The 15,437-nt window shown below is 39.0% G+C and overlaps 1 protein-coding gene across 4 annotated transcripts in view; it reads left to right on the top strand.

The window, feature by feature from the left end:
* The window catches only part of INPP5F (inositol polyphosphate-5-phosphatase F), a 42,999-nt gene extending 29,488 nt beyond the window's left edge, over positions 1-13,511 (top strand). Inside the window, exons 9-20 of one of the 4 annotated variants that reach the window (XM_065066872.1) lie at positions 117-184; positions 572-696; positions 1,980-2,057; positions 2,755-2,875; positions 3,931-4,059; positions 5,543-5,660; positions 6,192-6,390; positions 7,389-7,460; positions 7,555-7,628; positions 8,785-8,913; positions 9,638-9,725; positions 10,865-13,511. In XM_065066872.1, coding sequence (XP_064922944.1) covers positions 117-184; positions 572-696; positions 1,980-2,057; positions 2,755-2,875; positions 3,931-4,059; positions 5,543-5,660; positions 6,192-6,390; positions 7,389-7,460; positions 7,555-7,628; positions 8,785-8,913; positions 9,638-9,725; positions 10,865-11,984 — 2,321 coding nt within the window. In that variant the 3' untranslated portion in view covers positions 11,985-13,511. Of the gene's footprint in view, positions 1-116; positions 185-571; positions 697-1,979; positions 2,058-2,754; positions 2,876-3,930; positions 4,067-5,542; positions 5,661-6,191; positions 6,391-7,388; positions 7,461-7,554; positions 7,629-8,784; positions 8,914-9,637; positions 9,726-10,844 lie in introns of those variants that run through there. The other 3 variants (XM_065066873.1, XM_021282881.2, XM_065066874.1) reach the window with 3 other exon arrangements.
* Positions 13,512-15,437: the final 1,926 nt, after the last annotated feature.

Genomic DNA, 15,437 nt, shown 5'->3' with positions numbered 1-15,437 from the left:
GTCCAAGTACTTTTAAGCAAAGCTATCTTTGTTTTTTTAGAGTGTATTATAGATTTGGGCATCATTTAATACTTCAACCAGGAACTGTTGCTGAACAGGCTGTTTCTGCCTTGTAGGTGAAAATGAAACAGTGTCCTGTTTTCGTGCACACTTTGAAGAACAGCTGAAACATTACAAAAAGCAGGTGAGTGTTATGTAAGTCATCTTATGAAAATGTAGGACATGAAAGTTAATGTTTTCAGTTTGTTCTTCTTGTTGGGGTGTTTTAGAAGCTCATTGACAATTGCGAGTGTGGTACATAAACAGAGGATACTTGAAAAACTTAGTAAAATTCTAAAAACCAACAGTAACTTATAGCAATATGTAAGCCACACTTTTGTGTATCTGTCTTGTGAATTCATAGGGGTAAGCAGGGTAACTGTTGGAGCTTATTTGATCAATCTAGCAGGGACTCTAACTTCAAGATTACCTGCAAATCACTTTTAACTCTTGAGCTATTTGTTATCCTATGATATATGTCTAAGCAAGTTGCATAGCAGATGACAAGTGTTTAAATTAAACTTTTGAACAGGTTATTATTAATTTGGTGGATCAGACAGGCAGAGAGAAGATTATTGGAGATGCTTACCTTAAACAAGTTCTTCTGTACAACAATGCAAGTCTGACTTACGTTTCATTTGACTTCCATGAGCACTGGTAAGAAACCTTTCAAAAATGTCACTTGACATCTTTTATTAACTTGAAAGGTGAGTCAAAGGGAGGAGAAAAGCCATTATTCTGCTTCTGCATGAAACACGTTCCTTTTAAATAGGAAGAATGTGTTTTGTAAACTAAAGCGCTGTAGAAGTTCATGTTTGGATAACCAAGCACTGTTTGTTGATCTTGTGTCCCTGACCTGTTTAATATGCAGTTATTGGACAAAGCTTTTTTGTTACGCATTTTAGGCAAGTTTCCTTAGACATGCTGTGAATGTAAAGCTGTGGCTGACCTGCTTTTCAAACTGTGTAGCATCAATTCTTTTCTACAAGCCGTTCTTCTGCTTTTCATGCTTGTCTATATACATATGAGTTCTTTCAGAATCTCGCTGGTGCTGTTCCATTATAAAATACACTGGATTTTATTTTAATCTGGTATAAATAGTTGCTGTTTTCATGACTTCACTCTGACATGCCCTAGTACAGTGTTCACATGTCCAAGAATGTGATCTGTCGCACTATGTTTCTATGGAGCCTAAAAACTCTGTTTTAATCTTCATTTCCCAACTTAATCTAGGGATTGCATCTGGCCTGGAAAAGCATTACTGACTGAATAAGTGTGTCATTAGTAGATACTGTCTGAGGTGGTGGAAAAAACCCCCTCAAAATAGTACTGACCTTAAGAGGCTTTTTGGTAGCACTATTGACATCCCAAATTGAGTTGATACTTACTCTTTTGTTTAAATGAACTTTTGTTTACTTGCATTTTACCAAAGAACTGCTGTGGTAAGTGGGACTGTTTGGTTTTGCACTGTGAGCATTAGTGAACAGAGAACAACACTGAAAACCACCTGGTGGGGTGGGGGGAGGAGGGGATGGTGTGTCTATAGGTGTTTTTTCTGTAGAATAATTGGTAAAGCAGGGCAGAGCATCCCAATGTCAAATCTATAGTACTTGCTTTTGTTGAGACTGTGCCTAAAATGAGAACAGAGTGTTGCATGTACCTGAATAGCTGTACAATTCTTCTTTCTTAGGAAAGCGGCGTTCAAGACTGCAAATTCTCGAATTTAAATATCTAAATCTCTTGTCTTGAATTTCGATATTGAACTGTACATTAAAATAGTTTTGAATGTTGGCTGCTATTTAAGGTTTATTGCAGGAGAGGATGTCTGTCTCTCCCACTTAGTCAAAACACCATCTTTGTTAACATTACAAATAATATAAAATAAGTAAAGAAATCACTAGTCTAGTTCAAACTAACTTGTGTGAATTTCTGTGTTTTAGCCGAGGAATGAAGTTTGAAAATGTTCAAACACTGACCGATGCCATTCATGACATTATTCTTGACATGAAGTGGTGCTGGTAGGTACTTAACTGTTTTTTAAACTAATATGAAATATTTGTGGGGGGGAAAAGTACATATTCAGATGCCTTGATTTTTGTCATAACTGGTATGTTTCGTATTCTTCCCTTGATGCCCAGCTTGCATGTCAGAACTGGTGTTCCGAAGTATTAGTGTTCTACATATGTAACTGCAAAAATTCTCTGTGGTCTGCCTGAGGCTTACTGCATTTTACACTTCTAGGGTTTCTTGGATTTAATGTGAAACACTTTGCATTTGACCCACAAACCCTGCAGTGCCAACTTCACTATTGAAAAGAGTAGATATGTTTGACCTTTAGTTTGTACTGGTTAAAGTTCATGTGTTTTGGGAATAAGCATTGCTGCAGTCTTGATCAGTTATTACATAGTGCTTAGTACATGTTGTGTGAAGTGTTGTTGTTACTGCTGGTTTCTAAATTTGAGATGAAGTGCCTGCTCTTGAAAGCTTGTATTATGTCTGTAGGAAGTGAATTCAACATCTGATTACATACAAATTTATGGCCCCAATAGCGTGCGTTGGATATTTAGCCTAGGTGAAAGAGTAATTAATTCTGGGGTGATGAGTGCAACTATAAATAGTATTTCATGTGTAAAGTTTCCTACTGTTTGTAGAAGCTGGTAACTTACTCTGGATTTTAAGTCTCTTTGTGCTTCTGCTCTGTTTTTCTCTTGAAAGGGTTGATCAAGCTGGTGTGATTTGTAAACAGGAAGGAATTTTTCGCGTTAACTGCATGGACTGTCTGGATCGTACCAATGTCGTGCAGGCTGCTATTGCGAGAGTGGTCATGGAACAGCAGGCACGTATGATTAATGTGCTTTTTCAAGTACCGAGGTACCTCAGAACTTACCTGTTATTCACAGGGTCATCTGTGTGTTTGAAAAATGCTAAACTAAGCTGTACTGAAAAGGATCTTTGCAAACTGTCCATATTTGGAGAGCCATGAAGCTGTAGGTAATATGTACAGTTAAAATAACTTGAAATCATTTGAAAACTGATGCCTAATCCCCTCCTTCCAAGCAGAAATGACTGTCTACATTTCAGAGACAATTCTCCTGTTTTGATTTAGTCATTTTAATGTAAGTTGTGCAGTAAAACAAAGTTGAAAACCTCTGCAGTTGTTCTGGTATTTAGTGACCACATTGCAGTTATAAGTGCAGCTTTACCAGTTTAGTGTGTGTAAAATCACTCAGGTTTCTGAGACTTACATTGGAAAAACTTAAGTGGTTCTGAAGAGTAAGATATTTTACTTTCAGTATCAGTGTTAAACAGCAATTGTCCAAAATGTGCAAGCATTAATAATAATCACAGCGTGTGAAGCCGCTTTAAGGTTTTATTTTGGGAGAGGAATAAGTTTGAAGGTCGTGCCACCACGTTTGCTTTAGTACAAAAGATTAAGAACCTGTTACACTGCTACTTGTAATTGGAAAGTGATTCCATTTCTTTATTTTGAAACCTTTGAGGTCATGAATGCCTTTGCAATAGGAGAGATTAACTTGTTTACTCATGTCAAGTTTGTGTTGTCTGTTTCGATAGCTCCCTATAGAAAACAGAAACACTGCCTGTATCTTGAGTAATCACAGTAACTACTTTTCCTTCAGCTAATTTTTTTGAAGATTGATTCCTACATCCATAATTAATATAATCCTTCTGTATCCAGTGATATGTTTATCAATGGATTAGTAATTCATTGCTAACAACCAGTTTAACCTGACGAATTAGCAGAACGACTTCCTTTTTCAGATCGCATGAAACTTCACCATTAAATGCTTGGCAAGTGTTCCCATTTTCTTTATCAAGCTGAGAATTATTTTTATCCTCGAGCCTTGTATTAATGCATATGTCAAATTCTAGCTCAAAAAACTGGGAGTGATGCCACCAGAACAGCCTTTGCCGGTGAAATGCAATAGAATCTACCAGATAATATGGGCCAACAACGGCGATGCCATAAGCCGGCAGTACGCGGGCACAGCGGCCTTGAAGGTAAAGGGTGAGGAATTTTACCTGTTCTGATGTCGTGGCGCAGGTTTTATGTCCAGTGCAGAACTCTTGTATGTGTCACAAAGTTAGCCAAACATTCTACGTGGGTTTTTGTCTTGAGGCCTTTCAAGAGAAGAACGTTTTGTATCACACTTGGTTCAATTTGGAAGAGACTTGAGTGTCTGGGTGTCTGTGGCAGCGCTGGCTGTATTTTAACTTCGTTCTGTTGCTTTCATATCTAGATGCAAAGCTGACCTACGAGTTTAAGATCTATATTAAGCTTTACTTCTATTTAAATAAAAGCACCATTACAGTACTTTTAAGCACAGTACTTAATTACTTTGAAGGACTGAAAATCAGGATATGTAGGTAGTAGGATGATTTTAATTAGTTATTTTTTAAAGACTTAATTAGTTGTAATGCATTTTGTCTACTGAGACCAGAAATCATGTGTGAAACTTCTTACTGTTCACTTCTGCTTTGAAAAGTCAGAATTTGAGCTACTTTGGGTCTAGTCAGTGCTGGAACAATTTTTAGTATTCTTGGTATTTGGCATTGAAAACCCCTTTATAGCAGAAATGCTTAACACTTAAAGATATTTAAGTCTCTACTGAACTTTGTGTCTATTACATTAATCCTTTAAAAAAAAGCCTGACTCACTTGTCTTGATTGTAAATATTTTAAACTTCAGATCTGAAGATAGAACTAGATTTATAGAGCTGCATTTTCATCCATTCTGCTTCAATATTACTCACTGTTTAGATTAATGGATTACATTTATTTTCAGTTTAATTATAATACGTCTTTTAATTTGGAAGTGAATCACACTCGAAGTGGCCCTAGCAGTAGTTGGTGTGGCTTTTAGAACTGTTCCATAGCAGTGTGCAGAGTGTCTGCAAATAGAACCCTCTAATGAAGTGTAACTACCAAAACTGCTTGTTGTTCAAATTCTAAGCCTTCTGTGGCCTAGAAACTTCCTTTTGTTTCTGAGCTTGTGAGAATATGTACTATTTTCCTTCAGTGTGTTATGCTTGTTTTGGTAGCAGAAGCAGAGATGATGAAAACCACTCTTCAGTAAGCTTCAGTCTTCTCTATTGCTCCAGTAGTGCTCCTTTTACATTAAAAGCCAAAACAGAAGTGTTGTGGTTTTTATTTTTTTGAGGTATTAAAGCATCCCAGTGACTGTCTTGAGTTCTGCTTTAATGTTAGCTGGCTTATATGTCCAGATTTATTCTTTTCCAGTAAGATTTTATATAGAATCATAGGTCTATCAAAGCATAATATTCTCTGCAGAGTCAGACATTGCCATGAGAAACAAATGCTCTTTGAAAATCAGCATCTTCAACTTCGATATGGAATAGTCGATTCAACATCATTTCAGAGTTCTCATCCATTCAGTTCTGAGTTTTAGAATGCCAGAGCTGCTGAGCTGAGACTGCTGCTTGCAGGTTGTGTGTGTGCATGATCTGTGTGCTCTGTGTGACAGGGTGACTTCACGAGGACTGGTGAAAGAAAGCTGGCAGGTGTGATGAAGGACGGAGTTAATTCTGCAAACAGATACTACCTGAATCGTTTCAGGGATGCTTATAGGCAAGCAGTCATAGGTAAGAAAACTATTTCATCTGTAAGCTGAACTATGGTATTTAGAAGAGTTTATTGAAGTCATGTTGGCTTTATCTCATTGACTTTTTTTCCTGAAGCTTAAAAGCACCTTGAGTGTACATAATGTTAATGTCTATGTAGTGGATGCCATATGGAACTGTCATGCTCTATTTGGAGATTAAACAACATTCAGTTCAGAGGGATTACATGCAGTGAAACTCACTGTATAATTTGCTCTTAACTCCATTTTAGCATTAACTGTGGTGTAACATCTTTTAGACAGTTAAATTTTTGTAGCAAGTGTTTCTTAAAATGCTGAGTTAACTCCTGTTTCTCACTGGGAGAAAATAGTGCTATACCTACTGACTTTTCAGTTTCAGGCAACATTCTATTCACAAAGAATAATTAACCGTTTTTCCTGAGCATCTTCAAATAGGGAACATTTGGAAGGAATTTACAAAGGAATCAACGGACTGTTGCTGTGTATCACTTATAACTGTTGGCTTCTTGTTTGATATTTTTGTTTTGCTTAGATTTGATGCAGGGTATCCCTGTAACAGAGGATCTTTACTCCATATTTACGAAAGAGAAAGAGCACGAAGCCCTGCACAAGGAGAACCTGAGAAGCCACCAGGAACTGATCAGCCAGCTCTTGCAGAGCTACATGAAGCTGCTTTTACCAGATGATGAAAAATTCCATGGAGGTTGGGCCCTTATTGACTGTGATCCGAGGTTTGTTGAATCAAGTCATAACTGATCAGCTGCTACTACAACACCTTGGATAATTACTCTTGCCCCTGTTAGTACTGACATTAAATGATTTTGGTAGCGGATGTGTTAACAGAATACAAGTAGATAGTTTTGTAGAGTGACTAAAGTCTTTAAAGAGATCAATACATGCCATTGTGAAAGGAAAGATCCTCTAAACATGTGCTTTTGCCAAGGTGCCATTAAAGTGGTGCATGCTGGAGATACCTCTGAGACACCACCTGGAAATGCACACGTTCAGTTAATATTGCCAAAATGTGGTAGGTGCTGTGGGAGAGAACTTCTAACCCCTGTTAGCTCTAGAAGGGACTGTCTGAGCAGCTGGTTTTCCTCATTGCTTTATGGAGAAAGTGTAACTTGACTTCAAAGCCACATCTGATCAGATGAAATTCCTGTCTAGTGAGTCAATAGTAGGAAAGCCTAGATCTCTGTTCATGAAAAGTAGTGAGAATCAACTCTAACTGATGTCTCCTTATCAAGTTCAGAGTTCACTAACTTGTAAAAGAAAAATAGTGGCTTGATCTTCTGCAGGTTAAACTTCAGCATCTAAAAATAACAAAGCAGGATGTTATAACTCCTCAAAGCACAAGATTCATCATCTAAACACAGTCTGAGGTATTTTTCCACTTCTCTGTTTGCATTTTTAATAGCTTGTAGGTTTTCTGTTTATTTTTGGATCTGCTGCTGACCTACTTGAGCTATTAGGTAACTCCAAGTGTTGTGTAGATCTGCTTATGGTATAGTAAGTCTATTGGTTCATAATGTTTTAGCTTGTGAAATGTCTAACTTGTTTTTTGAGGCTGAGAAGAGGTAGCAGCATCACATGAGATAACGTACCATACCTGGAATGTCTTGTAATCTTCCTGCAGTTGTAAAAGTGTCCCTAAAATACCCTGGGGATGGGTTACAGCTGTACCCATAAACCCTTCTCCCCTGTGTTCATTTTTCTTCCCCTTCCTTAGTCTCATTGATGCCACTCATAAGGATGTGGATGTTCTGCTGTTACTTTCTAATTCTGCCTACTACGTGGCCTAGTAAGTTACCACTTTCTCTTACTATATGTAGTTTATTTCTAGTAGCTTTGCTTTAGTAGGAAGCATTGAGTTCTGATTCATTTTTTATTTGTAGTTACGATGATGAGATTGACAAGGTGAATCAATACCAAAGGTTAAGTCTTGAAGCTCTGGAAAAAATAGAAATAGGTAAGAATGTAGTCATCATATCTTTCTCGAATGCTCGTAGCAATAACTTGAGCACTTCTCAAAGCATCTTGCAAATACATTGGAACTGTGAGCCTCAACACATTGTGTATATTATGTGAAATCTACCATAGTTCAAAATGTGCTTTCTTGCTGGTAACGGATGCCAGAGTTGAGTCTGTATTCACTCTGTCCTGTCTTTTGCTATTGCTCGAAATGGAAACTTTGATCACTGGTAGGGTCTAAAATTTTCCATCTTTCAAACTCCTTAACACAGGGATTCATCGAAACAGTTTTTTTTAATCAATTGGCTGTGACAATTTGATCAACTTCTGTAATGGATCACAGGTTTGTGCATTCAGTGCACTCTGATTCAAATACAACAGCTGGTTCTGGATTATACTGTGGATATGTTTTATAGCTTATTTTAAAAACTCTTAAGGTTTGATAAGCAATGTGCTGTCATGAAATCCTGTTCTGCTCATTAACTTATTTTTGACTAAAGAATGTATCGTCTGCAGCCTAAATCCTGCACTTTCAGCTGAAAGTATAAAGATGTGACATCTTTGTTTAATTCTCCGTTACACAACACATGGTGATTTCATCATCTCCTTGGTGTAACTTTCACTGTCAACGTGCAGTTTCTGAGCGGTCAGTGGAAAGGGGTCCCTCAATTCTGTATTGTGGAGGTCTGTAATACACCCTGATGTACAGAACGGAGTTGAAACATCTGGCCCAAATACCTTATAAAACAAAAAAAACACCCCTGTTTAATGAGGTAGATATGATGCAGCACATTGAAGAGTTGAAGCACGTGGTCTAAGTATTGAAATTTATATTGCTTCCACTTGGTAAAAATATATCAGCTTTCCTTTTAATCCTTGCAGGAACTATAGGATGTCAGTGTAGCATTTATTTTTCTGTTTGAAAGGGTGATATGTAATAAGCAATCAGGCTCGATTATAATAGACATACACAGAGAGTCAAAATGCTTTTTGTAAGTGAAAATCTTCAATTTAAATTATGCTACTCTAAAGAAAACATGAGGCTTTTTATGCTGAAGATGACTGTCCACTCTTACATATGTTTAGGTACAGCCCTTGCAATATCTCTTGCAGTGTTTGGGTAAAGATGAGTTCTCATCTGGTTTCTTTCCCAGGGCCTGAGCCCACTCTCTTTGGCAAACCCAAGTTCTCCTGCATGAGGCTGCATTACAAATACAAAGACACGAGTGGGTATTTTCACACTCTCAGAGCTGTGGTGCGCAACCCAGATGAAGATGGAAAAGGTTTGTTTCCCATGTAAAAATTGTATACATAAGCACATTCAGCGTACCAGCATTTCTCTAGGAAGCACTTTTTCCATTGCTCTTGGAATAACTTCTGAAGAAGGATGAGTTTTAGTATAATTTAGTTGTGCAGGGAACCAACAAAATGCTGTATGTGGCTTCCTGTGTAAACACTAGAATGTTACTGATTTAATACAAAGAAAAGTTTCAGATATGGCTTTAAAGCAACATCTCTCTAGAATTGAGACATTTCCATGTTCAGATCTTCACTACTCCAAAACTGATAAAATGAACTTTAAATTAGCTCCTAAAGAGGGGAACAAATTGATTGATTTAGTGAAATCACTGTCTAGAAATGTTCTTGCTTGTTGTTTAACTATATCAAACAGACAATAATAAGGGAAAAAGATTGCTTCTTACATGGAGCACTGAGTTTTGTTAGGAAGGATTAGAATGAATCTAATTGCTTCTCTTCATTCCACAACTGATGCATCATGGCAGTGGTTCAGTTACACCCAGTATTTAGGGTTTAAGGACGGTCTATTCTTTAAGCTTATTTTGTAAACTTTAGATCAGAATTGCAGTTTGTAGGGTGGAACAAAGAAAGAACTCAAGTAACTTAACTATGTTGCAAAAATTTTAGATGTGATTAATTTCAGATTTTTGGAATATGGGATTTGAAGGTGTATTTTAAGGTTCTGATGGGCTGCTGATTGCATTTCAGACACTCTCCAGTGCATTGCAGAAATGCTGAGAATCACGAAGCAAGCGATGGGGTTAGATGTGCCCATTATTGAGAAAAAGCTGGAGAGGTGAGTCCTTAATGTGAACCTTTCGTGTCCCATTTCTGCTCTGTCCTCAGTGGCTGCCAGCACATGGTAACAGCCACATCCACTGTGACACCCAAAAGAAATGTCTGTATCTGGCTACTGTGCTAGGAGTTCAGTAATAAGCCTACAGGTGCTTATCTAAAAGTATAAGCAAGAACACTATTTTATTTGTGTGCTAACAGACAAAATACACTACCTAATGTTAATAACATACTGCAAATCAGATGGTTCTCGGTTAGTTTGAATTTAATTTTTCCTATCTGAATTTTAATGTCTGCTCCTGCAGTAAGAAGACAACCTGTGAAGTGTAAATCTGGCTTGGATTTAACAAATCCAGATAACATTACAGCTCTTGTGTGAAGAAGTGACTGAAATGAAGCCTGAAGTGTTAGTCAGAATGGCACATGAAAGCAGGGTTGATAATTAAAAGTACTTACCAGAGTTTTCTAGATAGTTTTCTCTAAGTCAGTTGTCTATAACTAAGCAGAGGTAACCTTTATCTACAGATACTGGTGAAGTGTTAACTGAGGAAATTTATGAAGGACAATGGAGTAGAAATAAGAGGATGGCTGAGCATGTTTCACCAGTTCAAGTGCCATCTGTTGCATTACTTTGAACCCTTCAGATCCAGACTGTATGAACTAGTAGAAGATGTGTTGTGTAGCACAACTGTAAATTGTCAAGTGAAAACTATTAGGGCAAATATTTCAACAACTTTCTTCTGCATTTGATTATTGGGCTACTATTGCAGCATCTTTTCCCAGATGAGTAGAAAGTAGAGCAAGAAAATCTTCCTTTGTTACAGGCACTGAAGATTGGATATTTGCTAAATCCGGTTGCGAAGTAGAACATACACAAAGAATTACAAATGTAGAGAATTCAAATCCAGTTCTATCTAAAACCAAAGATACCTTTTCCACTGGTTTGGCTACCATTCTATAACAATGCTCCTTTGTTTTTGAGTTGGATTAGCTTATATGGTTACAATTGTGTAAAAAAGATAATGTAGTTGCTAAAAATGTCCATCTGTATCATGGGAATGGACTGGAAGCTGGTAAATACTTGGTGTTTATAAGTAGGATTGCCTTGATTGGCCATCAGAGGTGTGTTTTTTCTTCCAGGAAGAGCAGTAAACCTCATGAGGACATCATTGGCATTCGGTCTCAGAACAGAGGGTCCTTGGCCCAAGGCAAGAATTATTTACTGAGCAAGTTCTCGTCTCTCAATCAAAAAGTGAAGCAAACCAAATCCAACGTCAACATCAGCAACCTTCGCAAGTTAGGCAGCTTTACCAAACCTGAAGTGAAGGTCAATTTTTTAAAACCCAATTTGAAAGTGAATCTTTGGAAATCAGATAGTAGCCTTGAAACTTTAGAGAATCCAGCGCTAGATACTAAAGTCCACGCTGAATCCGATACAGAAGGATCGGATAATGATTCATTCCACTCCGATGACTTCCTGACTAATTCCAAATCGGATGAGGACAACCAGCGGACGGACTCTCTGGAGAACATGGGGCAGGTGGACTACGTGCTGCCCAGCTGCGGGATCATCGCCTCGGCTCCGCGCCTGGGCAGTCGCTCCCAGTCCGTCAGCAGCACCGACATGAACATCAGCATTCACGTCCCTGTCCCTCCGGCCACCCGCTCTGATGGTGAGGACGTGCCCACGCCTTCCGCTGACAGCGCAGAGGTGGAATTCGCTAAACCTGTTGATGTGTACTGCCAGAGGTTTGTGCACGATGCTCAAAATAAGGCGTTGGATGTTTTGGAGGCTGAGGCTGGTTCTCAAGAGCCCTATTGCTTAGTAAATCAAACCAGCAATAATACAGCGAGGGTGGCAGAAACCAAGGCTGACGCTATGGGACATGTTCCTTCCAGGCCATCCAAGCTGGATGTACAGTCTTCTGAGCCAAATCCTCAGCTCTTAGCTGTCGGTGGGACTGACTTCAACAAATCTCATAGAAGCCCAGGGTCTGTATCTGGCAGCCTTGAGCCGGGACTGCACACGGCTCCTTCCCCAGCTGACAGCAGCAGCAGAGCTGTGTCTCCTTTTGCTAAAATTCGCAGTTCCATGGTCCAGGTTGCAAACATCACACAAGCAGGATTGACTCAAGGGATTAACTTTGCTGTGGCAAAGGTCCAGAAGAGCCCCGCGGAAGCAGAAGCTCTAAATGAACTCAAACAAAAAGAACTGAAAGAAATGTTTACGCAATGCCAGACACGGATAATTCAGATCTAGTTGCCGACGTGGGAAGTGTTCTTCTAGTCGTGGCTTTTAATACAATACTAAACCACATCAGGTTTCATTGTGGCATGAACTGCTACTGAATACTGGGATCAATAACAGAGGTAACTTGTTTACAGGAGTGAGAGATGCAAATGAATTTGGTTCTGACCAAGCTTCAGAATTCCCTCAGGCAGCTGAGATGACAGAACGGTGACCCATAGTTAAACAGGTAGCTTAGACACTGGCATTTAATAAGCATGCTGTCTGTCTTCAATGTGTTGCACAGTTATTTTTGGAGACTAATTTTGTAGCTCTTTTGACTTACGTAGAAAGTATTTATACTCAAAAGGTGATACCTGCACTTCTGTGACCTTATTTACCTTGCACTGCACCAGCAAAATAACTTACCGGTAAACTACATGTTATTTATTTTTGGAGTAGTATTTTTACTTGTTTCCACTGAAGTTTTTAGATGCAGCTTTCTATAAATTGTGCCTCTACAATGGGAATTGATGCATTTTTTTTCTTGGATTTAATTATGTTCACCAGAAATCACAACTTCTCCTTGCTTTCCTTTTCTTTCCACACATCTTGAGACACTTTCAGTAAAGCACATGGATCCAATCTGAAATATCCATGATCCTGCAGTGCAAATTGAGTTTGTAGATTGTTTTTCTCACTTGTTTTGCGGTGATGGGGAATGGAGTGAATGTCCTCTGATTGTCTTGCCCATTGAAAAACTATTCCTGTTTCCTTTTTACCAAATTCCTGGCAATTGGCTCTAATATCTTTGTGTAAAGCAAGACAAGCCAGGTACCTGACCTTCAGGCATTGTGTCCTTCTGTGCTATATATTTTTTTAAACTATATTTTATCTGTTCAGATGCCTTCTGATTTAGGAGTTATGAGGACTTTTGCAAGTGTACTGGTTCATAAAATCAGTGTTGCATTAGAGCATAGCTGTCAGCACCTAATCAAAACCAAATTCATGACCAGCTCAAGCGTTGCAAACTTGCAGGATAAAGCGAAGCATCCACTCATGCTGGGAACTGGATTAAAAAACCCCCAAACCACCCTTATCTATGTGTGTCAAAAGATTAAATCTCTCTAAATCACTCTTTCCCAGCAATGCCTTGCCATGCCATCCTAGTGTAGGACATGATCCTAAAGCTACTGTAAAGCTGGACCTTCCTATGCTGTGGTTTATAGCTATATAACCACCCTTATAGACCTGGTGCCTCCGTGTTCTAGTCCATGTACTGTAGATAGGCTGCACGTGGTGTTCTGAGAAAATAGTGTCATGGGGTGGGGTAGTACCGTGTCCTGGGACTTCGTGTGTCTGACATGATCATCACTGAACCCCAGTGGTCTGGAACTTTGATAAACAAATCAGATTTATTTATTTGTTTTATTAAAGTGATGTGGGTTTGGGTTTTTTGAGTGTCTATACTTGTGGCTATATTTAAAATTAAATGACTGCTGTATTTTAATGTGAGCAATATACATGAGGTATTTTAATAAAAAAAAAGTGGAATTGGAAGATTTTTTTGGCATGTGATGTTAAGGGCTGGGGTAGGACAGGGTTCTGGGCTTTTGAGTTCTGAAGATGGGTGGGTTGTCTGGACTTTGTGGTTTAAGAGTCACAGAAGGGTGGGGGTCACAGTGTCCAACTCCCCTGCTCAAGCAGGGCCACCTGGAGATGGTTGCCAGAGACCATGCCCTGGGGCTTTCTGAATGTCTCTGAGGGTGGAGAATCTGCCACCCCTCGGGGCAACCTCTGCCCCTGCTCAATTGTTTCTGTGGTAAGAAAATGTTTCCTGATGTTCAGAGGGAACCTCCTGTGTTCCTGTTTGTGCCGATGGCTGCTTGTCACAGCACTGGGAGTTCCTGGCTCTGTCCTCAGGCAGTGACAGACTGTCCCCCATCAGGGGTCCCAGAAGTGACTTGAGCCCTTTATCCTTCTAGCGCTGCACTGCTATGGGTCACAGGGGAGGGGAAAACAGAAATAAAGACATAGACACATTTGCAAGGACACTCCTTGGTACTTGTACAGCTCCTGGAGGAGGGAGACAATTCCAAATATTTTGCTGTTATTTTGGTCAGAGGAGAAATGGATCTGTACAATCTGCAGTCCAGAACAGTCCGGTAGGGCAAGGGCACCAGCAGCTACAATCTCATTCCTGTATTTTAAAAAAACGTGGCCCAGTCAGCAGTCTATGGGATATATTCCTGTAAACTAACCCCTGATCTGCTGTACTGGGTTACTGCTTGGTGATCCAAAAGTATCACGTCCTTGCAGCTTACACATTGCCCAATACTTGGGGAAATATTTGTCTCAAGCTGTGGCAATATGCATAAAACCATCCTCTAAGCTGCACCAGAAGGCTGCCTTTTGATAAGCAGATACAGGAAGAAAATGAAGACCCTTATTTTCCTATTAATGTTGCACAAATCAGATGAAACAATGAATATTCATTTTAGTGTTCAAAAAAAAAAGCAACCTCTAATGGATTTAAGAAGGTATGAAACTTGGCTTAAGTTGAACAAGTTTTGTGTATGATAATAAATATTCAAATTATCATCAGCATGCAGAAATGAAAAGGACAGCTCCAGCTTGTGCAGCAAATAACAATGTCACATTTAGAATAGGAAAAATGCAGAAAAATTGGGGGTTCCCGTTCCCAGAGTGAAGCTGGTGTTTGCTTTATGAAGTGTGGCAGGAATCTTTGCCTTGTTCAGAAAAGGATCAATTGAAGCAAAATCTAGAACTGACTCTAGTGCTGTGTCCACAAGGACAGCCCTGCTTACTGCTGCACCATCTTTCCAGATTACTCCAACTCCATATGGGTTTAATGTTTCACTACTTCACCCACCCTTGTTAAAACTAGTTCTGCAAGTCCTAGTAAGGACAGCGTGTCCTGCAACCCAGCTCAAACTGTATAGTGTGAATAAGATATGTAGAGACTATTCTTAGTGCTTAATTGATGTTATTGAAACAATTTTAACACACTGCATTACTGGTACTGTAGAAAGATCCTTTTGTATGAATACATGAGTATAACCAATTCTCCAGTCAATGCTTTTTTTAAAGAAAAGTTGTGCCAGAATAAAGCTCATTAGAGAGATGTGAGATGTTCATCTCGCAACCTCATCGTGGATAAGATCAAATCACTTCTTTACACCACAATGTAAATCACTATTATGCTGCTGCCATCAGCACAAGCAGCTTTAGCTCATGGGAGCAACAGTAAAGCTCTGGATACTACAGTTGCTGTTTCCTCCTGGTTACCAAAATCTCTGATCCTCAACATTTAGCCATTCAATAATTATCTCACAAACTTATTCCCAACTGGAGCCCACTGCTGCTGAGCATGAAGGGGCTCTGGCGGGGTTAAAGTTTCTTCTTATTAAAGGAAATAAGTTTACACAATTTCAGTATTAAAGTTTAATATCAAACAATTTGCTC

The sequence above is a fragment of the Columba livia genome, chromosome 6 (assembly GCF_036013475.1).
Source record: "Columba livia isolate bColLiv1 breed racing homer chromosome 6, bColLiv1.pat.W.v2, whole genome shotgun sequence".
Taxonomy (NCBI): Eukaryota; Metazoa; Chordata; class Aves; order Columbiformes; family Columbidae; genus Columba; species Columba livia.
The sequence above is the reverse complement of the archived record's forward strand: the minus strand, read 5'-3'. Positions and strand labels throughout refer to the sequence as shown.